Genomic DNA, 25405 nt, shown 5'->3' with positions numbered 1-25405 from the left:
TCTTGCTGCCAATACAGTAGAAACCCGATAGGACGCCTTTACAGAATGCTAAACCGAACGCTCGCCACTACGTCCCGTTCTGATTCAGATTTAGAATAACGGCCGGTCCCTCGCTTCTCAGCGTAGAATATGATCCTGCCATGATTTCCATCACGGTATCGCATGCACTCTGATTCAACGCAGTTCATACCTTCTCATAACATACCAACCCTGCTCCCAATCAAAATCCCAAGTCGAGGCCGATTTACCCCCTCAGTCCGTCCCATCCTCACCTTTCTGCTCCATCTCTCCCTCTCTTCGCCCAATACTCCTCAAACCACTCCTTACAATGATGATCAACCCAACACCCCGCAAAATGCACCGCCAAACCCCCTTCACCCCACAGCATCTGTGGCTCCCCATCCGCATACGCATTAAACCTGCGCTGCGGAAAAACACCCACATGCTTCCTTACCAACTCATGCTCGAACATTAAATGCTTAATCGCATTCTGCTCGGCGAGTTCATGTTCCTTCCACATCAACATCGTGCGATCCGTCATCATCTCTAGAAAGAACCGCGTGAACGCTGAGCGCCGGAAAAACATGGATCCCGCATTGACAAACTGGTGGGCCTGTGTTACAAGGATTTAGACATCTTCGACGCGGTAGTGGGTTGGCGTGTAGATGTTCGTTGGGGGGTTTTCCCCGTTGAGAAGCATAGTGCTGCACATTATGCCTTTTTCGATGGCGGAGGGGCTGAGGATGCTGGAGATGAGGGGAATGGAGGGGGTCATGATGATCATGTCGGCATCCATGAGCCAGATCCATTCGGCTTGGGATAGAGGTAGAAGGCTTCTGCTAAGGCGGGGATTTTGGCCCATACCTACATCGGTTGTTAGACATTTGAGGGGCTTGGATGAGCGCTGGGGGAGTTGACGTACCCGGTGGAAATCTCCAATATCGTAGCGACTTGCGTTTAGCCAGAGGCTGGTGTAGCCGTGTCGAGCACAGTATTCTTCCCGGTTCTCTAGCACCCGCTCTAGTAAGTTGGGGATCTCGCTGTTGTGGCCGCCTCCATCGCTTGCGGTCAAGACAATGACGTTTTCGGGTTTCGGTTCGCGCTTGAATCCATTCAGACTACTTGCGTAGTTGGGTGCGTCCCAATCCCATTCTGGTTCGAACTTAAAATATTGAGTTTGCGGCGGGTTGTTGTTTGTTTTTAGTTCTACTACGGTATCACCCGTTACGTAGTCGCGATATCGCTGGATGGGAATGGCATGGTGATAGCTTAGGGGAACGATGACAAGGAAAACAGCGAATGAAGCTAGTATGAGTCTACGTAGAAGAATGGTCTCAGTTATCTTAGCCTGTTTATAGAAGAGGATCCAGAGGCTAGCTGAGTGTCGTTTGTATGCCGGTCTGGGTAGAGGTACATACGAATCGCGTTGTCGAAACTAGTTGTAGATTGGAAAACTACTCACTTCTTCGTCCACCGCTGCGAAGCCTGTATACCGTCTGCCATTAGGGGCACAGGGGTGCTTCTATATCGAAAAGAGTTGGGTCGAAGGGAGGCATATTGGAATACGAGCCTTCTCAGTGAGATATATACTTTTGTTCGTGCGTAAAATCAGCATTCAATTCAACGGCCATCAAGATTAGGCCGAGAAACCGCAATGTTGCCTTTCCGGCATGACATGCTAGTGAGCCATCTAGAGTTTTGCACCCCGGTATTAGTCCAAAAGGAAGTGTAAGGTTCTGACGAGGTTATACGCGCGGGATGACCAACTGGCGCGCCCAGGTTCCTGAATGGGAACAAAATAATGTTCTCCGTAAGCATTTTGATAATCAGGCCTTTTACTGGCAACCGCTGTTTAAGTTTCACTGATGCAGTACTTGTCAGCACTAACAGCGAATACATCTTTTCGTTTACTGAAAATGAAGCAACAAGCAAAAACATCACGAACCCCATGTTCTTTTTGAAAAACTTACCTATACACGGCTCGACCCGGCAACGCCTTGGAAATTGCTTACATTGTATCGCAAACCTTAGCGAGACTTCTATTAAAGCAGGCATGTCCTTACACAAATCTCCACCCGGCCAATCAACCGCAGCAGGGCAAGCTTAATCAGCGCTAGTAGCGCCACTCCCAAATCTTCCGAACGGAACCCTCACCTCACAACCCCAGCAGCTTGGCCAACCCCCCAAAAAAGCAAAAAAAGTTCAATCACTCCAACAAATCGAAACCCCCTCAGCGTAAAGAGAAAAAAAGATAACAAGGGAAAAGGGGAAAAGGAAAAAAAATGTCATACCTAACCCAAATCACAAACCTAGCCGAATATGTCGCCTGCATCAAAGCCACAGCCGGCAAAACCATCCTCCTTGCCTACTGGCCCGAAGACTCTACCTCCAACGAAGTTGTCGCCGCACTGAATAAGCTGCTGCCAGCGTCCAGCTACGCAGAGCACGATGTGGTAGATGTGTACTGCTTCGACATGTATTCGTTACCGGAGCTGGGCACCACACTGGATATCAGTTTTGTGCCGACGCTTATGTGGTTTCAAGATGGGGTCATGGATCCGATTGTGTGGCATGAGGGCGTGGCGATTGAGGGGGAGAGCGTGGAGAAGGGGGTTAAGAGGGTGGTGGATAGGGTTAAAGGGGGAGATATTGCGGGAGAGGATAGTGATGATGATTGGTAGGTTGGGGGTGACGGGTGCGGATGACGGCGTTGGGGAGAGGAGGGGGAGCGTGGGGTTACGATTTGTATTCGTGGTGCTACTGAGGTCTGGGGACTGAGAGTACTGCTGAAGTTTTCGTTGTGCTCAATGCTAGCTTCGATTTGATACTCGTCCTGGCACCTTCTTCAAATCGCATCTTGTCGGACGGCCCGTTTGGAACAGCTGGTTTCGACAAGCGTAACATAAAGTCCAGCCTTCCGGTAGTCTCCATTGCAGGACCTTTTTTTCCGATGGCGCAAGGCGCATTCACATTAGCCTTGCAGGGGACTTGTTAGGGCTCCGATGGCGAGGGATCAAACAACCGTTAGAGTACAAACTGTGAATTTTGGTCATACAGCATGAACAGTAGAATACATTTTCATTAAACTAGAAAAATACATAGTTAATGCAATAAGCTTTTACGCTAAAGAAGTTAAGTTGTCACATAGTAATCACGTGTCGTAATATCACACTCCCACATCTCTCCCGCTTACTGCATCAACCCCTCAATCCACAACCTCGAGCATACTATACGCCTTATGTCCCACCGATTTCTTGACCACTGTCAACGGATCAATCTTCTTTTTCACCTTCTTAATCTCCATCATGCCATCCACCCCCTCAACTTCCACTTCCTCCTCCTCGATCTCGTGATCGTCGTCAAACGCCCCAGTCTCCAGGAAGAGCCTAAGCATACCTTGCGAGTAACCCGAAACAAGCGCAGTATTCGCATCATCCATGGTCGCCGGCTTGCTCGTACTGCTTCCAGCAAGGTTCCAGAAGATGAGACGCGGAACCTCGTAACCCGCCTCCGCATACGCATCTTTAATGCGTTGGAACGAGGATGTCCATCGACTCTCTGATTCGTAGGCCTCATTGAACTGCATGTCGCTGAATACGAAAATCTGCTTGACCATATCTTCTTGCTTGAGCTTGTTCTTGATAGCCATGGGGAGAATAACGTCTGTGAAGACGGCAACGAGATCCGTGCTACCACCCCAGGGGCTTCGCTCCAGAAACTTGACTTGCTCTCTAAGTCCCTCGCCTGCGCCGCTCGTAGAAATGTATGCGGGTGTAGATTCAAAGGTGATGAAGCCGTTACCAAAGGGCGGTGCTGTGACCTCTGAGATGAGGAGGGAGAGGCCGATAGCAGAGTCCATGGGGCAGGAGCCATCTTTGAATACTGGACTGCCCATGCTGCCACTGACGTCGCATACAGCGATGCTAGATTGCAGAGTGCCTGCGTCGCGTACGCGCTTGACGAGAGTCTTCCACTGGCCATCGATGAGATCTCCAAGTATCTTGTCTTGATTGCGCTGTTTGGCAGCCTTGAAGTTGAATTTCTTGCCCTTCATCAGGGACGCCTGCCTGCTAGCGGTGCCTCGTACTTTGCTGACTAGCGTGGATGGTAGCAGGGTAGCGCCAGATACGGTTGCAGTGCCGACGGTGACGTTGTTGACGTAGGTGGTAAAGCGCTCCTCATCTTTCTGCATGAAAAGTGGACTGTAACGGTCCATGGCAAGTGATGGTACCTGTTCATACTTGATATTCTCAAAGGTTTTCGCGGCAATCTCCCGCTCAACGACACCCAGGGCCTTACGTAGAGGTGATGCATACTGTTTTCGATAGAGCTCGCGGGCATGGCGGAGGTAGAGTTCGCGGTTGCTGGCATCAGGACAGTGCAAGGCAGGATCTGGGAAGAGAATTTCGGCAATAGAAGACTGAATGAAGGTCTGCTTGTCGTGGAATTCACCAAAGGTGGGCGCCCACTTGGCTGCCAGCGATATCTTTTTCAAGTCTGATGCCTTTCCAGAATCCAAGAGGGCTTTGTCGGACTTGAGTTGCTCTGCGAACAGTCTCGCGACAGCAATGTGTAGCGCGCGATGGAAAGGATCGTTCTTCAGCTTGCCTTGCACCCGCTGGTTGTGTTCTTGTCTTTGGCGGTGTCGAGTTTCTTTCGCAACCTTGGGATCCCAATTTCTTGTTTCTTTTGGGTTTACCGCGGTATCGATAACCTGATTGAGCAGAGAGGAAGGGTCGCCATCGAACTTGAGCTGGTCATTTGCTGAAAATACTACTAGATTGAGAAGATCCTTCCAGTACCCATGCGACATTCCGTACTTGACGTCGTGTGCTTTGGAAGGATTAGACTCGTCAACCTTTACCATTTCAAAATCGTCTTCGAGCTTTTTGATTGAGTCATCCTTGGACTCAGGCTTTGATTCGGCCTTCTTCGCTATGACGGGTCGAACTAGCCACTTTAGGTTTGCCAGAAACGTCAAAGGATGGTTCTCGGCCAGCCAGCCCATGGCCATGTACGTGGTGAGTCGACTACTTTTGCCCAGATGAATACTGCGCGCATTGAATATGATTTTCAAAGTTAGGAGAGGGTCTTCGTTCCAGGCATCTTTGAGTAGGGTCTTGAGTCTTTCAGGCCCGGTAGCCTGGCCAAGGTCATAGAATAGGTCCACGAGCACATTCTTCGATGAGATGTTGGTGACGTCGCCGTTTTCCGTCAAGGTCTGGTTGTTGGCCGCAAGCTGTTCATCTGTTCGCACGTGGGCGGCGTGATCTTCCAGGCCAGTGACAAATGGCGCTTTCTGTAGACGGAGATTGTTAGCGTCAGACGACGCCTTTCGCTTCAATCCGGTGCTACTCACAGGCTCGTTTTCAGCAACGGTGACTGATTCGCTGCCATTGGCAGTGGATTTCTGTTCGCTGCGCTCTTTCAAGCCATCTGGATGTATTTGCTGCTTCAGAAGATGCTGGAACTCATCTTCTGACATATGTAGTGCCACATCCTCTGGAAGAAATACAGGGAAGGATGAACTCAGCACTGAATGCTTCTGTGAGCCGGCAGCATCACTGTTGGAAGCCATTTTGAGGAGATGACCCTGAGTTCTAGGCTTGATGTTTATTGGGTTGCTGACATTTATATATACACCAGGTGTGAGTCAAGACGGAAGAGGCATGGTAAGTGTTGGTGTGGGGTAACTGGGGGCCTTGGAAGATGGAGGTGCATGGCTGCCTATTGAGGAGCTTGTAGCTTTGTCGCCTCCTGGATCCACAAATCCTACCATTGAAAAGAAAGGGCACAGCAAGACGAAAGGGCGCAACTGTTAGTTGCCAGACAATTGTGCGGATTGATCGAGACAGTAAACGCGTATCGAAATGCCAAGCTAGAGATAGTGCAGTCTACAAAGAGAGGACTAATGAGCGAATTGCGGGCCTGAAAATGATCACGGGATCTTGAGCACTGCATCAACCCTATATCCATTTCCTTGTGGTTGCACCCTGCGTGTAAGTACTAGTAAGTAGGCAGTTATGGTCACGTGATTGGCACGGTACCTATGCCATGGGGGGTGGGGATGGGGATCAATGTCGATCACAACATTAGTCTCTTGACGTGTACAGGATAACCGCGACCTGAGTAGGTAGCTATTCCGCGTGGATATACGTAGTTGACGACATTGAGATGTAGTTGGCCTCGCATTGCCCTCTAGCGGTAGCAGCGGAGCTGGGGAGCAAGAGAAGGGCGAATGCGTCATCTCACCTACAGTTGCTGCGACACCCTCTAGCCTTGCAGCATTTCCGGACGCCTCGACGAAAACTCTGCGTGGGTGTAGACAGCCATTGGCACGCCTGCTGGGATGTCCATGTCCTCGAACCCGCCGTGACCGTCAAGCTAGGCTTGGGGACGGCCTGAAAGCCAAGGCTGGCACGGCCTTCCGTACCACTTCCAAAACACCGTATTGACCCTTGGGATAGTGTTTCCAGGTGCCTTGAACCTGGCTCGCGGGCCGGACTCCACTTGACATGGCATCGTCCCATGCTCAACCCCAGAGTCTTCGCCATGCCAACGACCAAGCCCTCTGGCCCGCCGCCCCCGTCCAGCTCGCGCGCGGCCGCCAGCCCAGAGACGCGCAGGCTAAGACGGTGCCCTTCACCAACATCACCACCTTTGACCGCTTCGAGGCCTCAGTTCGCGACTATCTCAGTAGCCCGCCAGAGGACCCAGAGCACACAGATGCCCAGTTCTCCTTCTGGATAGGCACCCGTTTCTCAGTCCCACCGCCCTCGTCCACGTCTACATCCCGCACGTCTCAGCCCCAGCCGCTATCTCAGCAGCCCCAGTCGCAGCCACCGCAACAACAGCAACAGCAACAGCAACAGCAACAGCAACAGCAACAGCAGCCACAGCAGCAGCAACAGCAGACCCGCCTCCCTCACCACCAACAACCCCATGCTTCGTCCGGCTACCAGTCTGCCCCATACGCCAGGCCTCCGCAATATCAGTCTCTCCCAGACCCCACTCTTGCACCCCGGCCCAGCTTCGCCGAATCCGTCGAGCCGAATAATGGGCCCAAGAAAGTGGAGCTCAGGGTTGAGTTGACTGTCGCAGAAGCGTTGCAGCCGACGCCGGACCCCAAGGACAAGATGCGGAAGCAGAGGGCAATAGCAAAGTGCTGCGTCGATGCAATACAGAAGATCGATGGATACCGTTACAGCTTCCACAATTGCTGGAACAGCAGAGAGGATGACAGCTTCCGCTTCTCCTACTACTGCAACGACTCGCTCCTCAACAAGGACCGTGCTGCCAATGGCAAAGGCGCAAAGATGGGCAAGCGTGCTACCAAACCTGTCTACGACTGTAAGGGCGTGCTGTCTGTCAAGTTCTCGGCCTCCAAGCAGACGCTTGATGTCTTCTACAAGCATGTGCCCATTCATAAAACATACGAAGAGCGCGCACCACCCCCACGCAAAGATTCCAAGCGGCGAAAGTATCTCGAGGAGAACGATCCAGAGGCATTGGCGAGGCTTACGACTCGATCCAGACAGGTGAGCAGCGAGGATTCGGACGTTCCCAAGACGAAGAGAAAGAAGCCTCCAACCCCATCTCTTCCAGAGCCTCCGAGGCTGTCCAACACTTCACTTGAAAGTGATCTAAGAGCTCAGAGTCTTCGATCGCTTTTGGAGCTCATACAAGTAGACGCACCTTCACAGATAGTACCTACGTCTTCTGCACCACCTCCACCTCCACCTCTACCTCTACCACCTGTCCCTCCTCGCCCTGCTCAGCCAGCACAAGAGCATTCGTCAGTCCCACAAAGCACACTGTATGTCGAATCTCAGATTGGGCAGACACCGCAAAGAAAGCGACCCAGGACCAGTTGCAATGCGTGCAAGAAAAAAAAGACAAAGGTAAGTCTACAAAAAGAGTGGAAGACGTTGGCACTCGTCTTACTACCAACGCTTTGCAGAATTGACATGATTGTAGTGCGACAACACACGGCCAATATGCCAAACGTGTACCAACAAAAACCGGGAATGCTTCTATCCGGAATCCGCGATCGATGAGGACCAACATCCGCCTACTGGTCCTCCTGAGTCGACACCGCACTCCCGTCAGGCGTCTCACTCTGGTCAGGCTTCGAATAACGAATCCGAGCTTGAAAGGTTGAAGAGAGAGTTGGAAGAAGCCAAAGCAAAGATACGCGAGTTCGAGACGGAGCGGCGCTCCTCGACTACTCCAGTGCAAGCACCACATACTGCACCCCGACCACGGTCGCAGCCGCAACAAATTCATGTCCAGCCACAGCAGCCGCATGTTCAGCAGCAGCCACGGCAGATGCGGCCTCAGCCTCAACCCCAACCTCACTCTCAGCAGCAGCATCAGCATCAGCCTCGCCATCGCCCTCAGGTCTCACAGTCACAGACAATGCCTCAAGTTCCTCAACAGCAGAAACAGCAAACCCCACAACGCCAACAGACCATGCCAAGCCATCGTCAGCAACTATCGCAGCTCAACCAAGGCTCGTCGCGTGGCATTGGTAGCCCACCGCAGCAGTTGTTGTACAAGGTTGGCAGCCAGTCTCCACAGCAACGTCCACAACAACGTCTTCAGAGCCAGCAGCAGAACCAAATCGGAGCATCGCAGACAATGACAACAACACAACAACAGCTCCAAGCACACCAGATTCAGTCCTCTCAACTCCAAACACCCCAAAACTACTTTGCAACCAATCACTCTAATCACTCCCCTTACGGCACTCTGAACAGACCAATACCTCAGAATGGGCATACCGTCAACGTCATGACCAACCAGAATGCACTTATGTCACAAAATGGCATACCAATGCAAAACAACAACGTCCAAGCAGCGCAGGCCCAGTCACAATCCTCGAACCAAACAAACCAGGAAATGCTCTCTTCAAACGAAGGAATAGCCTCTGCTGCAGCAAATCTTAACCCCAACAATCCTTTTGCGAGAAGTGACTACGCATGGCCTGCCCCTGCATACTATGGCTTCCAAAACCAAAATGCAGCTCAGCACCAACAGCAGCAGTCTCGAGACTCTCAACAGCAACAGCAGGTACAGACTGAGGACGCGCAATGGGGCTAAGACAAGCATAACTTGGAGGGGTTTACTCAATTAGGATCGATTGCTTACATTGGTCTCACCTTCTTCTTCCTCACCTCTCCTCTTACTCTTAAGTTTGGGGTTTTTGGATCAAAGAATCATGGTAATCTTTATGACAAAATTCTCAGATTTCTCTTCTCAGACTTCTTCTTCTTCCTTGTGAAGGTGTGTGTTAGGGAAAGCGTTGGCGTTCAACCCTTATATCTTTTTTTCATGAATTTTGCAGCAGAATACGAATTTGAAATATTGGCGTGTAAAATCTAGATACCCAGTCATTTATCCAAGTCGTTATTCTTTTATTGACCCAAATGTTTTGTTTCTTGATGCTTGGGGGGGGGGTTGTTAATTTGTCTTGGTGTTTAAAAGTGATATTTGATTTGGTTGTGTGGGATGAATATGTGGTAAAATGAGTCGGGTCCTAATACATGTCAAGGAGAATGAGTTGTAGTTCTCGATTAGTCATTTGTGTGTTTGATAAGAAATAAGCGGTGAAACTTCTCTCACTTCATTCTGGACAGCAATGATTATAATCCTTCAAGCCGTACCAGATTGAAATAAGTACCTTATTATCCTATCATCCATCCCTCTCAACGCCAGAATGCCGCTTGAATATGCCTGGGCTTCGCTAACGTAAATGCATGCTGTATTACCCTCTGGTAAAAATGAACCCCCCCCCCTCCAAAATAACGCCGTGCAATGCTAATGACTATTCATACGCTTAAGCCTCTGGGTGAACTTTGTCATGATCCCCTTTGGCATGGCCTTATTCGCACTAGTCTCTCCATCTTCCACCACTTTGTCATCTTTCTTGGTTTCTGACTCTTCCTAGAAGCCAATCTTGGAACCCAGACCCCGGAACGTGTCGCCAATACCACTGCCCATAGCAGCCGACTTGTCGTTTGTCTTGTTTGGCTGAACTTCCAATCCGGCTGCCAACATGTTCAGGCGTGTCAATCGCAGGCGAAGGGTATGGTCGTACGATTCTGCCATTTTGAGCGCCTCTTCTTGCACTTCATGGCGAGGGTCTCTTGGTGGGCAGATGAGCAAGCGGTCGACAAGATCTATCCGTGCATCCAGCTGGCGGTTCTTGATCATTTCTTCCAAATCTTCCTCAATGGTTCTGCCTTCAGCTGCGGGGAATTTCGAAGTCATTTCGTCGAGCGTGACACAGCTGAAAGGAATGAAGTATTGCACAATGCTCTTGTTCCGGATGCGGCTGTAAATTGTATTCAAAATCTTAGAAAGGTACACATCGAGGAGATAGTCGTTCCGGTAGCCTTCGAGCACTTCGAGACAGGCGCTGTACTTGGAGTTGCAGAAGAGGTTGATGGCGCGGCGGATGTGCGGTTCGAGTTCCAGGAAGTTGCGGAATTCAGTGTTTGCAAGAACTTTGCTTTGCAGGTCGCTGCGATCCATGTATGCCAGAGCGCAGAGACCACCGTAGACTGCCACGTCGTTTGGTGAAATAACCTCCTTCTGCCACTTGATGTATGCTGCGGGCTCAGCAGTCAGGTACGCTGCCGAAGTGCTGAGAAAGGCCGTTGCGGCCTCCCTAAAGTTGCCCGTTGCCATGTGGCATAGGCCGCTGCATGCAGATATGATGGGTTCTAATTTGGCCTTCTCCTCACCCTTGACCTGAGTGGCCTCTGACTTTGCTAGATTTGCTAGTACATTTGTCCATGACTTTTGTGCAATGCTGACGAATACGAGGCGGAGAGTCATATCGGCGAGATGTTTCGGTGAGGTGCAATGCTCGCGCATCTTCATGTATGCCTTCTGTGCATTGGAGAAGTCGCCAATGTCATAGTAGAAGTGGCCGAGGTCCTCATTGCCCATCTGTGGTTTGTTAAAGCCAAAATTATGAAGTAATATCTCTGACCACTCACCCGTATGCTTTCCTTGATCAGGTTGTTCTTATACGACTTCAACTCGTGCTCCAGCCTGTCATGCTCCTCACGGACTTCCCGTGTCTTCTTCTCTGCCCAAGTTGTGTCCACCAAAGCAGCAGAGTCATTTGGAGCAATGCTGCTGAAATCTTCGACTAATCTTGTATACAGCGCGACGTTCTTACCTTTTTTTGTTTCGGCAATAGCTAGGCGATATGCATCGACAGCGAGGTACGGAGAGTGGGCACCAATGTGATGGAGGCGATCGATTCGCGTGTAGCCTACCAGAAGATATGAGTACTATTTGAGTATCTGATTTAGGGTGCAAGAGTCATACCAGTGTAGTTAGCGATATACGACTCCAGGTCGAACTTGGGAGGGTCTAACACATTTAGCACTGCATACCCCACGACAGGGTATTGGTTGATATCATACCCTTGACGACGATTTCGCCCTTGGCCTTCTGCTGCTGGAAGAAGGGCGACTGCTCAATACTCGACGCCATTTTTGTTTGTTGTCGTGTTGTGTGTGTCGTGTCGTGTCTGCGGCGTCGGGAAAGCGGGCGGATGGGCAGTTGATTGCTGGAGCTCCAAGCTGTCCCCGTCGCTGCTGCCTTCCCCACGGCGGGGCGCATTGCGCCATGACTAAGCACAGACCCCTTCACTTTTGTCTCGCTGCGTTTGACCAGCACACCTTATCACAAGGTACCAATTTGCAAGCATTGGATGGTGGTTGAAATTATCATAGATGGATTGATATGTGGATTCAGAGAAAAACTACATCTTCTCGCGGCCAGCCACGTACAGATATGCCCTTTTCGTTCATATATATACCCACTCATTAATCCCTTCTGTCCTCTCCCTTGTCAACGCCCACAAGCCCCAAGAAGAAGAAAGCAAGACAAGAGTAGAGCCCAGTGGTATCAGTTGAATAAGAAAAGAAAAAAACAAATGCTTTGATGGTACAACAAAGTTTCGTCATCGCATGTCATTAGCCGTGTCAGTGTGCGGGTCGACCATGATGCCTGCCAGGTAACCTTTTTTTTGTTCGCTTTGTGTCCTTTGGTATCCGCCAAAAAGAAACGGACCAAGGATTCGCTCAAAAACACCTCAATCGAAGAGAGAACAAATACTCAAGTGTTGTTTGTACCAACACGTCTTTTACACTGTCCACTCAAGCGGCATCGTCTCCATGGATGGAGCACCGCTCGAGATGATGTTGTCAGGTACCCAGGCCCCCCTCTCCTCAGCAGTGGCATTATGCAACGCCTCAGCGCGGTTGAGCGTCTGCACATCTAGGTCCGTAACATACGCCTTGCCATCGGGCAGCTTCATGCGTACTTCAAACTCTTGGTCAAGCATCAAATCGTCTTTCCACAGTCTGCGTTGACCGTCATACACACACAAGACGCGCTTCTTCATCTTCATCTTGTCGGTAGCGCAGCCCCAAGAGACGGGGTAGTTTTTGCGCTTCTTGCGTCCGGCGCCAGTAATGGCCACACCACCTTTGGAGAAGGTGAGGCCAGCGCGCGGGCTAGACTTGGTGACGCGCGCAGAAGAAACATGTTGGGTTGGGTTGCCACCCCCGACGTGCTGCGTTGCGCCGACACCTCGGGGATGTGTTGATTGTCAATGCGATTTGGTAGACTTGATGCCGCCTCTGCCTGAGCGGGTGTGACGGCTGCCCCAAGTAGCATCATCTTGGTCATCGTTGTCTACCTCCTCCTCTTCGAAGTCGTCCTCATCATCGTCCTCATACTTGGGGATCGTGTACTCGATGCTCTTAGACAGGCCATTTCGGTCCAGCGTCTCAGTGACGTTCTTGTCCTCTGCAACAGAGGTGAGGAGACGCTGGTTGATGGCTTCTGCGGGGTCGGTTTGCTGCACGACGCGCAGCACGCAATCGTCCAAGTGCTCATAGAACTCTTGCGCGTTGGCAAATGTTACTGAACAAGTGGAGCAGGTACCGGCAACGCTGGGCTGCGAACTGCCAAATGACTTGCGGCTTGCGGAGCTCTTCTTGCGGCTATTAGGAGGGTTTTGCTCAACGCCATGAACTGATGTGAGATGCCTCTTGAAGACATCGGCGCGGTTAAACGACTTCTCAGCCGCTGAACCACTGCCTGGACAAAAACCACAGACCATGGTGCCCTTGTAGTGGGTGAGAGTGTGTCGGTTCTTGTCATACTTCCTTGCGAAGCCCTTGACGTAGTACTCGCAGGTGGTAATTGGGCACTTTTCGGGCCTCTCGTTTTGGTGAGTGAGCATGTGTGCCTTGAGATCCTTGAAAACACGTCCGCACTCTGGGAGTGGGCACATGCCCTTTTCCCGTGTCTCGTCATCTATATTGTAGCTGCTAGAGCTCTTGCGGCTTGTGCCAGAGTTTTGTGAGTGGAGGGAGTTGACTGAGCTTCGCCGTTGGCCATTGTACTTGGGGTAGGGTTGGTATTGTTGGGTGTGAAGGTATGGGCTAGCGCTGGACTTCTTGATCCGTGCGGAGCCTGGTCGCTGGCTATATGAAGAGAACTGCGACAGGGCTGGGGATGGTGGTTGCTCAATGACTGGGAAGTAAGGAGAGGGTGTGGTCCTGATCTCAGGATAAGGGCTCTGAGGAGCGAATGCAAAAGGCTGAATGAGATTAGGATCTGCTTGCAGCACGTTAGTCTCTAAGAGTCTCTTGAAATGGAAGGAGACCAACAAGATGGAGAGAATTGAGAAAAATGTGGCACTGATGTAACAGAAGAAAAACGGACTGGCGGAGAGTTGCGTGGATAGGTTTTGTGACAAAGAAAAGAGTTCGACCTCACAGTAGACCGAGTCGCCGAGGCTGGAGTGACAGGCGTTTTGAAGACATTTTGCTTGGGGTTTGGAGATGGGACAGAAGAAGAAGAAAAGGAAGAAACGGCTATGGAAGAAACCAGTGACTTACCCACATACGACTTGTCGTTTGCTACCATGCCTGAGTACTCAAAACCAGATGTGAGTCCCCCCATAGGCATGGGGTTCCATGGCTCGGTGAATTGGGGTACAAGTGATGGAGAGCCTACGGCAGATGAAGATACTGAAGCGCCAGATTCTGATGACGCTGACAAGACAGGCGGCATCTCATGAAAAGAGTTTGATATTGAGTGGGGAGATCCTGCTGGTGTCTGGTACTGGTATGATGGTTTGACACCTTGCGCGATGGCGTCGTAGTGGAACTGAAGGTCTTGCAGTCTTGGAGCGTCTGCAAGAGGAGCCATGTGGTCAAAGGGTGCAGTGAAGGTGTGATCCATACCAAATGTTGAGACGGGCATGAAGGGTTGACTTTGTTGGTAGTCAATGTGCTGTTCCTGAGAGTGAGAGTAGAGCTCGAAGTCGTGGGCCATGCCAGGCGTGTATGGGGCGTAGTCGACCATGATGGAGGATGCAGTATGTGAGGCAACAGGAAATGGAAATGCTACAGATGAAGGAGCAGCTTGATGCCTATTTGCGCAGACAGGGTCAGCATAAGCATGGAATCCGAGCAATCAGGATCGCCGTGGTTTTGGTTGGTAGCGCAAATTAGAGGGACCGGCAGGGGAAAGCTTACCCTCGTCGAGAGAGTGTCGATCAATGTGTCGACTTGACGTATGGGTCGGCGATGTGTGAGTATCGTCGATGCTTTTTGCCGATCCTGTACTGTTTCCGGCTACGGGAGTGACAGCACGTAGTCCCGTCGAGGAGCCTGAGGCTAGCTGAAGAAGCGAGGGACAAGTCCTGAAGCGGGAGCAGGTGTAGTCGAGCAGGGCAAACCAGGGCGTCGGAGAGATCTCAACAAAGAAATGGGTACTGTTGATCAGAGGCCTGGACTGGAGGAACGATGCCTCGGGGGCGAAGTCGGTTTATACACGAGGCCAGAGACAGGACCAAAGTGGCCCCCAGCGGGATGGAGTGCACGAAGCCACCAGGGCGCCATGGCATACCCCTGCCTCGAGGGTATGCTGCCCTACGGGCGCCTGGGCCTCTAGCATGAGGTGGCTGTTTTGGAGCAGTCAGGCCACGCTAAGAAAAATAAAAGAAGGCACAAGTTACCGGCCGCCGTCCATTCTGCTCCCCGCCTTGATCGCGCGCCCCGACCGCTTTGTGGTAGGCTAGGCTGGCAGCAGTCGCGGTGTGTCCGACCCCCGTCCGCACGAGTCGGACCACCTAGTGAGCAGACCATACCGAAAGTAACGAGGGGCAGAGCTGCGGCAGCGAATAGGCGTGCAGAGGGCGGGAGCGTCCAGGCTACTTCTGGCAAAGACAAGCGGATTAGGGATGAGCCCTGAAGCAAAGCGTACGCTAGATGACCGCTCCAGTCGGGGAGCCATGGGAGGCATGAAGCCATGGGCTGCCATTCCACAGGCCTGGCGTCAGTAGCATGTGTGATTGGCGACCGTCTCGCTCTGCCCGGTCCACAGTGGTCAAGATCTGTGGCTGGTGAGCGGCTGTGCAAGATCCGGGGCGCTGATTGGCTTGTGGTAGTGCTGCTAATTTTACCGGTCCTTTGGAGTGCCCGAGCATTGCCTGCAACGAGGCAGCTAAGCGAGTCTGCTCGTGGGGCTCAGCGGGCGCAGCGCCTGCCCTGCCCCCCTCACCCCCCCCCGTCTGGCGGTCCCTCTGGCAGGCATCGCAGCGTGCTGACCTCACCGCGTTTCCTACGGTATCATCGTCGTTTGTGGGACTCGCTGATGCAGTAGTAGCAGCAGTACCAACAGCACCAGCACATGTTGCAATGCATCCTCGTCCACAACGACACTCTGACCGTCGCGGTGAGCACAATGCGAGGCTACACACCTACGCTGTGTGCTACGTGGCGTGATCCGTCCTTCTGAATAATCACAGCCTGGTTGCCAGCCTGATTGCCAGCCTGCTGTCGTTTGTTAGACGAGAGGGGGTATGCAGGAGAGGTCGCCGTCTACTGGATCCCACCCCATGTGACGGCAACCTGCACATGATTTGGATGCGAACATGGCAGGTAATTACACCCCGCCTTGTCCCGGTTAGAGTATAAGACGGCCTGCATGTGGGGTGTATGGTCGCCGTACCAATCTCCCTCAGTGCGTCCTGCCAGGTCGCCCTTCGCTCTGTGCCCTCCCACGCCTTAATTCTTGCCATCTCAAGGTACCGAGGCCGTCCTGCCTGTCACACACGGACCTCACGTTCCATACCATGCCCACGCATAAGTAATCTCGACAGTCAGCGTAGCAACCCAACCTGCTTCGCGTGGTCCCTGAACGCCCATGGCCCGACGCGGTGGATAAGGTTATTCAACCCGCGAACCGCAGGCTCTTCTGGAACCAGCATGCCTGCCGAGTATACCCTCTTGGAGCATACCACGTACAATTGCGCATGATTATTGACTGTGTTACCGTACCCAATGCATATGAACAATCCAATCATGCACCCCTGCTCCACACGCGCTCCATCTCACTACTCCTACTATCTACTCAATTGCTTACTTCTCAGCCATGGGTCCGTCTGCCCAAAAGCGTCAGCATCGTAGCTCAATGCTCAACTTTGTTGTTGCTGGTGCTGGTGCTGGTGCTGGTGCTGGTGCTGCTCCACAACAGGTACTCCAGGTGGCGTGCAAGGGAAACGCTTATCGTAATATTCGCGTCGCGATGATGAGCCTGACGACCGAATCGCACCACTTCCCCAATCCAGACTATTTTAGTCTACGAAATCACTGTCGCAGTCTATGCGGTAATGAGGCCGTGTACCAGGACAGTTTTGGGTTTGTGCATGCTACCTGGTGGTTGGTCCAACTCCAATACTATCTGTCTGTGACTTGTGATATGCAAGTCGACAAACTATTTTGGTCCTGCGGCCCGCAGGATGCAATGTCCGTGGGGTCGTTTGATTTCCTGTACGCAATCGATACTGTAATCCGGCCACGCCAACGCCAGTATCGTGATCGTGCAGTCAGAGAGGCCAAGGGCGCAATGAAACTACTGCAGGAGAAAGACAGCCTGTCTCAGTGCTGTGATTGTGCACCGCCACAGACACTTTGGTTGCCAGTCTTTTACTGCAGCACCCGGTGAGATGGGTGCATGCTCTAGGCCCCTCAGGGATCAGGGGTCGGTGCTCCCTGAGCATGTTTGTGTGTGTGAATGACACAACAGGACATGGGACGCTCCGCCCCAGGCTGTGGCCGTAGTCCAGATCGCTCCGTGACTGGCATTGGCCCGGCTTGCTGTGAAGCTGCACTTGCGGAGGAAAGGGCCGACAGCAGTGGCGCTACGTACCGCCAGGATGCAGAAATCAAGTCATTTGCGTCTGTGTTGAACATGGCATCTTGAAAATATAGATTGAGTGATGATAATCGCATGCGCCAGTGTACAGGCAGCCGTGCGGCCCGTGACGCGTTGCAAATTGACAGAGTTTGAATGTACTCTATACATGTCCCTACGAACGAAGATCAAGAGCACAGGCGGTCATAGCGGCTCCTATGTGCATGTGTGTGCACGTCTGTTGTGCATGTATTTAGGCGAAGCGGCTTTTGCCGCTGCCAGCAGTGTCGAGACAGGCGATCGTGGCAATGGCCCTCATCTTGACCCCCCTAAAAGGGGATTTAAGCTCCAGCAAGTCATGGTTGGATGGGCCCCAAGATTCAGTACGCCAATGGAGGCTGGGCAGAGCAGTAGTAAGAGCCGTACGTGTGTAATCGGCACTAAAATGGCTCTAATGGTCTGATTTCGTTCTCATTTTCGTTCTCAAGGGCATTGGCTTCGCGCTGGCTAGCGGTTGATTGGGTCAGATTTGGCAAGGGCGTCGCCTATAACGGGGGAGGAGTGCTAAGGTCACTCTGTGGCCGCCCGTTTTTGAACAGTTGGCGGAGGTGGAGGCGATGGTGTGTACCTTTAGACACATGGGCCGTTCAAAGCCACCTGGACGGGTGATCAGCAAGTGATGCCTGCTAGGAGAATACCAGCAGTTTGGCACCGAGCGTCAAGCAGCAACCAGCATCTGGGCTCATGCGACACGAACGATCCGAGGGGGAACGACAGCCGGTCCACGACCTTGGGCTCGATTGCTGGCTGGTTCGATTGCGATGGCGCTGTACCCCCTCTTTCTCTCACTGCCTCGTGCACTTGTGCGAGCTTGGGGAGCCATTTTTGGCATGACCGCAGCGGTAACGTATGGTATGGAGCAGAGGGGCGATGAGACTCGGGCTCAGGCTAGTGGCTAGCGAATGGCCGTTGCGGGCTCATAGAGACGCCAGATTAGTTATCGGCGGCCGTTGCGTGGGCTCACCGTGAGTGTGGATGGGTCGATGGGCCAAAGTTTGGTCGTCGGTTTCGGGTCGCCTAAAGCAAGTGACCCCGCAGCCAAGCCACCGACCCAAAGGAGAGAGAGCAAGACCCGGCCAAATGGGTCGCTGATCCTTCCCGCGCCCCATGAGCGGAGCGACACCATGGCTGCGAGACATATGAAGGGCCAAGCGTGGACAAGCACGCCCGACAAACGTACGACTTTGGCCGTCCCTCCCATGCCCATCTGCCTGGATCACTAACCCTCCATCTCTCTATCCATGTCCTCCACAGAGCCTCATCATGTGGTCACTCCCCCCCTTCGCCCCGCACGCGCACCAATGCCCAGGGGAGGTGAGAGCACACGCACACACACTCACACACACTCACACACACTCACACACACTGCTTGCACACTCTACTACACACAATGAGTTGGCCCGCACCGACACATGGCAAGGAAGATGACGCGCCCATGCACTTGTACACACTTCTAGGAAGCGTCCAACCGCGATCGACGCCGACTTCGCAATCAGAGTTCGGATTCGCAAACATGCCTCTTCTGAAACCTCCCAGAGCAGTGCCCTAACGCTGGCAAGCCTAAGTATGCAAGCACCGCCCATAGCTGCAAGGGCCGCCAAAGGCGCTGGCACATTTACACGTATGTGTATACGTATGTACATATGTACTGTACACACAAACATACACACTTACACTTTACCTCGACTGCCATCGCTAAAGCTTGCCCATTATTGTGGTACCGAAACCATGTTTACTCGCTGGCGTGCGTTGCAAGGAAGCGTTGTCTCATCCCCAGAGGCTAGCCTACAAGGTACCGTCACCCATGGCCGCGGACTTGCGACACCATGGACGAGCCGGGCCCGGGCCCGGGGCCGACCAGACCCTGCCATGTCAGGACTAACTGGCAAGCGAGCACAAAGCAAACATGTCTTTGTCTGCACTTGGGCTCTCCATCGCATCCGTGGGCTCCATCTGTGATATTGGCTTCAACTGACGGCTCTGCTTTTGCCCTTTCTAAAACACTCCTACAGGCTTGGACGACAGGGAGGCGTACAAGGGCTTGCGCCGGGCCCGGCACATGCCTCGCCCATATCGTGTCTTTTGGATTCTGGCCCCCAATCTTCGCTTACCCCAGTCTCTCTCCCATGTATCGGGCGGCAACTCGACATCCACTCCCGTCTGCGCCATACCGGAAACTGGTGATAAGACTTGCTTTTTTTCTCCAGGGCCGGGGTGTTTAGGAGTATTCCCGCAATATCGCGATCCTTGGTTGGCGACCATGCAGCGTGGACATGTTGATTTGGCGCCTATCCTGTAAGGTTTTGCCCAACATGGCACTATTTCGAGAGTGGCGCCGACGTGGTCCTCCGCGTCTGGCTTGGGGGCCAACTGCGTGGGTGAATCCGATGGTCACGCACTGTGTCAGGCAGCCATCCCATGCTGTAATGCTGTGAGAATGCAATGAGGGGAAGTGGCCCGATGCGAAGGCGCCTCTCTCCCCTGCTCCTTTTTTCTCGCGAAAACCCCCAATCTTAGACGCAGAGTGAGACGGAAAATTTCAGAGTGCTGTATAGTCGCAGGTGAACTCATACGTATCCATCTTGTCGGGTCCGAACTGTCCTCAGCTCATGCGGAGAAAGTACGGATGGGGCAGGTGGCCCTAGTACCCCAAAGCCATATCTTCTTAGACAGTACTCTATTTGGACGACATTACCCACCCTGTGGCCACTTCGAGATGCTGCAGGAGATTTTAATATCTTTGCATTCAAAGCGCATTCAAAGCGCATCCAAAGCGCATCCAGAGTGCATACTCACCAATCCATCGTCGCACTACCTGCACTATGACCCAAATAACAAATTAGCGCGAACGCGAACACGAATACGATACCCTGTACAGAGAGAACACACCCCGCTGTAGGCTCGATCTACACCAATATGTTCACTCCTGTATTGGCCGCGGCCTCTCTGGACTGTCTCAATGTATCAAAAATCACAGTGTCATTTCTGTCAATTCATCGCCATTTCTCAAATAGGTAGACGTCACTATTTACATCTCGATCCCTAACAATGTACAACACTTGACTTCAGACCTATCGTTGATCACTTATCCCACGAATCAACTATGCAGAATTATCACGCATCTAGACATAGCTACAGCATTAACACATCATGCAGTGAACGGGGGTGGTAAGTAAAGAACTCTGTTTCGGCATTTGAAAAGAAACAAACACCATCTATGGAAATCTAGACCGACCGATCTACTCTGGCTAAGCCTTTCTCCGGATACTGCCATGGGTATCGAAAATACAACTAACCAACGCCAAAGGAAATATCATGCAGTCCCCCTTCCCATGCCCGGGAAAACAACGTGTTCAAGTCGAGGTTCTAGATGTCTGTCGCCCCGGTGGAATCAATCGCCCATGAATCGGCCGCAACAAACGCTTCCAGTCACCTGCCAGGAAAAGTAGCAAAGTAGAAAGAGGTGGCTAGCCACTTGCAAGCCTGTTCTGGATCAATTCCTAAAGAGTGTAATCCAAATCAAAAGACAACATAGTCATCTTACCTTGGTCTAGCCCGATAACCTACTTGGCCTTAATGCCATCCAACTCTGGCTGCTTCTCGTCTCGAGTGCGGCCAGCCCAGTCGTTGACCCAGAAGGTTGCGACAGTGTAGATCTTGATAATGGAGTGAGCGTACGCAAACAGAGGGTAAGCCGGGATGGGGAAGAAGTACCAGAAAAAGTCTGAACGGTTCTGCCTATGCATGAACCACGGAATCGTCTTGGTTAGTTTCGACATCCAGATGAAAGAGATCAGAAGACTCAACCAGTAGTACTGGACTGAAGAGTTGCGAAAGAATGCGGTAGTGGTAAATGTCCAGACTGCCAGAGTATCCCAAAAGAGAGTGGCGTTGTACATCCACGGGAAGTACACCATCCAGACAGAGATGGGCCACTTCCACCACACAGTCAGGTCGACGAACAAGGCGATCGGGTTCTGTCGGATAGTCGTACGGCTCCAGCGCATGCACTGGTCCACAAACTTGAAATTTTCTATGCGTCCCAGCTGAGTGACCATGGTCGCATCTTCGGTATACTGAATCTTGACGTCCATGCCGTGCTTGATGACCCAGCGGGTGATGAAGTTGTCGTCGTCAGCCTTGAGCGGACCAACACCCTCAAAACCAAGGCTAGGAAACGACCAGATGTACTCGTTGAGGAAATTCTCCACAAAGTTTTCATCCTTGACGATCCGAGACAAGATCAAGCTGGTACGACCAGAGACGCAGAAGACGCCTCCATCAGCGGCATTCGAAGTGCGAATCTCAAAGTTGTGACGTACGAGATACAGCGCCCCCATGGTATTCCAGAAACCAGCACGATACCGCGCAACCATATTCTGATACCAGGTGAGCTCGAAATCATACTCGGGTAGCGGCAACCGCTCAACCCACTTGCGTGTCCCCACAAACCCTACCTTATCGTCCTGAAAAGCCGGAAGCGCAGCCTCGAGGAACTTTTGGGGCCACACTGCACTATCATCGACCATGACCATAATCTTCGTCTCGACCATCTTGATCCCCTCGGCCGTCTGCGTCCGCTTATCTTTCTTATTAGCCCCACCTGTCACAATAATTTCAGTAGTGCCATAGTGCCCATCCATCTCTTTCTTCTCGCCAACTACCCTACGCTCTTCAAACACCTTCTGGATACCCAGCACAACCGGCCGCACAATATCCGAGATACTAGATTCTGGTGTAGAAAACACGACGCGTTTCGGCTTGTTGGCAAGGATTCCCTCGACCATGCGTGTGAACAGCTCGAGGTTCTGGCCCGGACCCACGGTAGCCACTACAACCGTACAGTCTTTTGCCGTGTACTTCTTTAGATTGCCAGAGCGGTATATAGAAGGTCGATATTGCGTCCAGAAGAAAATAGCAACAAGCGTGCGCCAGTACCGTAACACCATTAGTGCACTAAACCACACCATCTTGCTATCCTGTGCGATCTTGGCTTTCAGAACAGCGGCGAGGAGGCAGAGAGCGGGGACCGTGTGAAACAAGAGGCCGAAAACGATGGAAGGGGAGACGGGCTCCAGTCGAGTTTTCATCGTGAGAACGAGGTGCAGGATCCAGAGCGCCATGGTGAGTACGAGGCAGGTTGCGAGGAACGTGCTGGGGTCTGAGGTGTTGTAGTTCCAGACGTGATTCACTGCGAGGGAGGACGCGTTGGGTAGGATGGAGAGCCACCAGAGCCAGAGGATGGGGATGGTGGTGAAGGTTGCAATGAAGTTTTTCATACCTGGTTGAAGAGGCATTTTTCTTCAGTTTGCGAAGGGAGCTCTGTTGGAGATTTTTTACGACTCTATTTCTTGACTTTGTTGATTGAGGCAACTACTTTGTTTTGTTAGTTTGGGTTGTCGTAATGGAGAGAGTTTCTTTCGTTGTGTCTGGGAACCTTTGATATACTTTCCTGATAGAGGCATTATGTAAACGGTAGGGACGGTGTGAGTCGATTATGTATTTGTGAATAGGGAAGTTGTATGAGGACAATGTGGAATGTTGTGAAGATTCTGGGGGCACTATGGTGGTACGGGTGTTGGGGTGGGACAGAAAATTCTGGTGTTGTGAAGAAGTGAGAGGTGGGCGGAGTGGATTGGTGAAAGTGGACATTGTGTTGTGTTGACAGCGCAGAGGATTATTGAAAGGGGAGACTAATCGAAGAGATAGAGATAGCTGTGTAGATGGAGGTTTTGTATTGGATCGATGTGTAGCTAAGCTTGAGTACATTTTTCTAACTGACTTAGATGTACGATTTTTCATTTTGTGACGACCATTTTGTCGTGTGGTGAACTTGGATTCATGCATCTGCTGGCTTTTGTAAAGAGATGGTATTTTGGTTGCTAGACGTTGACCAAGAATTATGGAGGAAAACCTCGAAAACCTGAAGGGAGCTGATAGAACGTCACTGGTGGATGTACTCAACAATGGAATCGAGCAAAACGTTTGCATATTGGTGGTACAAGGAGATCCGAGTACAAAACATAACCTTGAATGTTTGGTAGATCACTATGTAATGACAAATCAGTCATGTCGCTTCCTAGCAATAACGACTCATATCTTGGAATAGAGAAAAAGAAATTCCCTACGCGGAGTTCTGAGTGATAAAATTTATCTGCCGTTGCAGTCTCGCCATTGAGATGCGATGTCTGTTGGTTGAAGAACTTGTGGTCACTACATAGACATAATTTCTCACGTGCAGTTTCTATTGACCAGGATATCTTTGGAAATGACTTGAGAAAGGGTTTTGGAATATCTCGCATCCTTGTCTTTGCTTCAAGTAGACTATTAAGTATACGGAACAAAATTACATTTCGAATGACTGAATGAAAACCACCGACATCAGGTCATTTCTGGGCTCACAGCACTTTGAAAAATTACAGAGAGGATAGTGTATTACATCCAATATTTCTTGCCGTAGGATGTTGACTTTCTCTGTTCTATTAAGACGTACTATCTCACACTAGACACTTTAGGTTGTACAGTATACCAGGAGGTGAAACTCCGAATCAAGGCGTCCTTACCAGCACCCACGATTAAACAAACCAACATGGACTATCCACGCACTTTATACTCAGGCAAGACGGAAAAAAATATCGGTATAGTTGCCGCTCTTAGTGCACTCGTACGGTACTACCGTTGGCGCGCGATGAAGCCCACTGCCTTCCTCCTCCGCATCAGTACCACAACCACCCCCTTCTTCTTCAAAACTAGTCTCACCGGCCTAGTCACTAGTCTCCACTTGTCTAAAAATATTATACTGATGATGCCACATCTCAGGCTTTTCTGTAACGGTGAACGTTATGTGACAGGAGCCCAAGTCGCCCAGGCGCCCTTGGTCGCATTCTCATCAGCCCGAGCAATGCAACTCCAAACCACGCGAGAGCTGCGCATGCAGCGAAAATCCGGGGTTATTGCGCTTTTGCTGTAGTGATTCTGTGGGGCGTCGAGAGACCGGTGGTAGTGTGACCAGCGAGCATCAGATGCGCAGGCCATGGGGATAGAAAAATTGCGGGGTTAGTGCGATACAACGGGCGTGAACAGTCGGCTGCTGTCTTTCTTTGACTTGCGACTCTTGCATAGCGAAAAAAATCTCCAGTTAGTTCCTTGGGCATAAAAAGGTCCCAAGGAACAAGCTCTTTATATAAGGAAGGTGCAAACGTATAGACCGTCACAGGTCAACATGATAACACGGAGATGAATACTAAACCGACCAAAGCCATCAAGCCCAAAACGGAAGGCCGCCCTTAAACCTTCCCCCTCCACCAACCCTTCTGCCCTACGCATGACTCGAGCGCACTCCCCCCATGTTCTTAGTAGACTACATACGCTGTTTCATTTCCCCTAGCCCACAGTTCGCCAGATGTCGCCACGATCCGCGGAGCCCAAGACTTGGCTTTTAGATGAACAAGGCGACGTGCCTCCACCACTCACAAGCGAAAGAACACCAAAATGCCCTTTTCTTTCACCCTACCCTTACTAGAATCGCCAAAACACACATGCTAACGTCACCCCCTACCTATTGACCGGCCAACCAACCAACCAACTAACCGCCCGGCTACTACTTTTCTTACTTTACTGCGAACATCAACCACGAGGGCTCTCACGCCCCCTTGGCCCATCGCTCATTTCTCATCATGCGGCATGCCCACGTTGAAGGGGGCAGCGACCCTGCGTGCCCTTTGAATCCGCGAGACTTGCTCCAACTAGGACTTATTTCCGCGCGATCATTTACAGACCCTGCGCCTTCTCTCTGTCTCTCTGTCTTTGAACTCTTAGCCCCATTTTTCTCTTCTCTTACGTAGAAGGATGCTGTAACGGTGCAGGGCTTTGATTTCCTAATTTGAGGTCCTTGGACCAATCGGCGGGTGGAGATTGTGAAGGAGTGCTGGTCGCGCTGGTCACGCTATGGACTTTGTCTTTTCTGCTTTCAACATACATGTCCGTTGGGCATGGGCGGGTGGAGCAGCCCAGCAGACCTGGATGCGTCTGGGAGGAGGTTGTGGTGGGAGTGGGGCACGTGTAAGGAGGGTTTGGGTGTGTGATGAGGAGGTTTGTGAAGGTATAA

The 25405-nt window shown here is 51.6% G+C and overlaps 9 protein-coding genes across 9 annotated transcripts; 4 read left to right on the top strand and 5 right to left on the bottom strand.

Annotated features, from left to right (window-relative positions):
• Nucleotides 1-138: 138 nt before the first annotated feature.
• On the bottom strand, nucleotides 139-1503 carry COCSADRAFT_354910 (glycosyltransferase family 34 protein; the record flags this gene model as incomplete). Its single annotated transcript, XM_007700545.1, has 3 exons — nucleotides 139-613; nucleotides 635-1316; nucleotides 1463-1503. 3 exons carry the CDS (start codon nucleotides 1501-1503, stop codon nucleotides 269-271), a joined length of 1068 nt encoding a protein of 355 aa, XP_007698735.1. The 3' UTR covers nucleotides 139-268.
• Nucleotides 1504-2168: 665 nt separating this feature from the next.
• Nucleotides 2169-3090, top strand: COCSADRAFT_35688 (uncharacterized protein). Its single transcript, XM_007700189.1, has one exon. It carries the CDS (start codon nucleotides 2283-2285, stop codon nucleotides 2679-2681), a length of 399 nt encoding a protein of 132 aa, XP_007698379.1. The 5' UTR covers nucleotides 2169-2282; the 3' UTR covers nucleotides 2682-3090.
• Nucleotides 3091-3119: 29 nt separating this feature from the next.
• Nucleotides 3120-5694, bottom strand: COCSADRAFT_35687 (uncharacterized protein). The gene is made up of 2 exons (XM_007700188.1): nucleotides 5360-5694; nucleotides 3120-5299 (listed from the first exon to the last, which is right to left on the bottom strand). Exons 1-2 carry the CDS (start codon nucleotides 5576-5578, stop codon nucleotides 3206-3208), a joined length of 2313 nt encoding a protein of 770 aa, XP_007698378.1. The 5' UTR covers nucleotides 5579-5694; the 3' UTR covers nucleotides 3120-3205.
• A 584-nt stretch (nucleotides 5695-6278) lies between these two features.
• Nucleotides 6279-9459, top strand: COCSADRAFT_139855 (uncharacterized protein). Its single transcript, XM_007700544.1, has 2 exons — nucleotides 6279-7901; nucleotides 7978-9459. The coding sequence occupies exons 1-2, from the start codon at nucleotides 6516-6518 to the stop codon at nucleotides 9100-9102; spliced, it is 2511 nt and encodes an 836-aa protein (XP_007698734.1). The 5' UTR covers nucleotides 6279-6515; the 3' UTR covers nucleotides 9103-9459.
• A 9-nt stretch (nucleotides 9460-9468) lies between these two features.
• COCSADRAFT_35685 (uncharacterized protein) lies at nucleotides 9469-11581 on the bottom strand. The gene is made up of 4 exons (XM_007700187.1): nucleotides 11442-11581; nucleotides 11344-11388; nucleotides 11007-11287; nucleotides 9469-10956 (listed from the first exon to the last, which is right to left on the bottom strand). The coding sequence occupies exons 1-4, from the start codon at nucleotides 11509-11511 to the stop codon at nucleotides 9946-9948; spliced, it is 1407 nt and encodes a 468-aa protein (XP_007698377.1). The 5' UTR covers nucleotides 11512-11581; the 3' UTR covers nucleotides 9469-9945.
• Nucleotides 11582-12533: 952 nt separating this feature from the next.
• Nucleotides 12534-14605, bottom strand: COCSADRAFT_308127 (uncharacterized protein). The gene is made up of 2 exons (XM_007700543.1): nucleotides 13704-14605; nucleotides 12534-13653 (listed from the first exon to the last, which is right to left on the bottom strand). The coding sequence occupies exons 1-2, from the start codon at nucleotides 14401-14403 to the stop codon at nucleotides 12635-12637; spliced, it is 1719 nt and encodes a 572-aa protein (XP_007698733.1). The 5' UTR covers nucleotides 14404-14605; the 3' UTR covers nucleotides 12534-12634.
• A 1233-nt stretch (nucleotides 14606-15838) lies between these two features.
• On the top strand, nucleotides 15839-16477 carry COCSADRAFT_308086 (uncharacterized protein). Its single transcript, XM_007700542.1, has one exon. It carries the CDS (start codon nucleotides 16041-16043, stop codon nucleotides 16359-16361), a length of 321 nt encoding a protein of 106 aa, XP_007698732.1. The 5' UTR covers nucleotides 15839-16040; the 3' UTR covers nucleotides 16362-16477.
• COCSADRAFT_354897 (uncharacterized protein) lies at nucleotides 16477-17307 on the top strand (the record flags this gene model as incomplete). The annotated part of the gene is made up of 3 exons (XM_007700541.1): nucleotides 16477-17045; nucleotides 17068-17110; nucleotides 17131-17307. The coding sequence occupies 3 exons, from the start codon at nucleotides 16477-16479 to the stop codon at nucleotides 17305-17307; spliced, it is 789 nt and encodes a 262-aa protein (XP_007698731.1).
• Nucleotides 17308-20861: 3554 nt separating this feature from the next.
• On the bottom strand, nucleotides 20862-22577 carry COCSADRAFT_87218 (glycosyltransferase family 2 protein; the record flags this gene model as incomplete). The annotated part of the gene is made up of 1 exon (XM_007700540.1): nucleotides 20862-22577. One exon carries the CDS (start codon nucleotides 22575-22577, stop codon nucleotides 20862-20864), a length of 1716 nt encoding a protein of 571 aa, XP_007698730.1.
• Between the last annotated feature and the right edge of the window lie 2828 nt (nucleotides 22578-25405).

This window comes from Bipolaris sorokiniana (assembly GCF_000338995.1).
Source record: "Bipolaris sorokiniana ND90Pr unplaced genomic scaffold COCSAscaffold_5, whole genome shotgun sequence".
NCBI lineage: Eukaryota > Fungi > Ascomycota > Dothideomycetes > Pleosporales > Pleosporaceae > Bipolaris > Bipolaris sorokiniana.
This window is presented reverse-complemented; position numbering and strand designations above follow the sequence as displayed.

Excerpts from the sequence above, each read along its gene's own strand:
- COCSADRAFT_35685 (XM_007700187.1), bottom strand. The coding sequence starts at position 11,511 with ATGGCGTCGAGTATTGAGCAGTCGCCCTTCTTCCAGCAGCAGAAGGCC. Across the intron at positions 11,389-11,441 it reads GGGCGAAATCGTCGTCAAGG|ACCCTCCCAAGTTCGACCTG; the intron begins GTATGATATCAA and ends TAAATGTGTTAG. Across the intron at positions 11,288-11,343 it reads GTATATCGCTAACTACACTG|GCTACACGCGAATCGATCGC; the intron begins GTATGACTCTTG and ends ATCTTCTGGTAG.
- COCSADRAFT_308127 (XM_007700543.1), bottom strand. The coding sequence starts at position 14,403 with ATGGTCGACTACGCCCCATACACGCCTGGCATGGCCCACGACTTCGAG. Across the intron at positions 13,654-13,703 it reads TTCTCAATTCTCTCCATCTT|CAGATCCTAATCTCATTCAG; the intron begins GTTGGTCTCCTT and ends ACGTGCTGCAAG.
- COCSADRAFT_35688 (XM_007700189.1), top strand. The coding sequence starts at position 2,283 with ATGTCATACCTAACCCAAATCACAAACCTAGCCGAATATGTCGCCTGC.
- COCSADRAFT_308086 (XM_007700542.1), top strand. The coding sequence starts at position 16,041 with ATGGTCGCCGTACCAATCTCCCTCAGTGCGTCCTGCCAGGTCGCCCTT.
- COCSADRAFT_35687 (XM_007700188.1), bottom strand. The coding sequence starts at position 5,578 with ATGGCTTCCAACAGTGATGCTGCCGGCTCACAGAAGCATTCAGTGCTG. Across the intron at positions 5,300-5,359 it reads CCGTTGCTGAAAACGAGCCT|AAAGCGCCATTTGTCACTGG; the intron begins GTGAGTAGCACC and ends CTCCGTCTACAG.
- COCSADRAFT_139855 (XM_007700544.1), top strand. The coding sequence starts at position 6,516 with ATGGCATCGTCCCATGCTCAACCCCAGAGTCTTCGCCATGCCAACGAC. Across the intron at positions 7,902-7,977 it reads GCAAGAAAAAAAAGACAAAG|TGCGACAACACACGGCCAAT; the intron begins GTAAGTCTACAA and ends ACATGATTGTAG.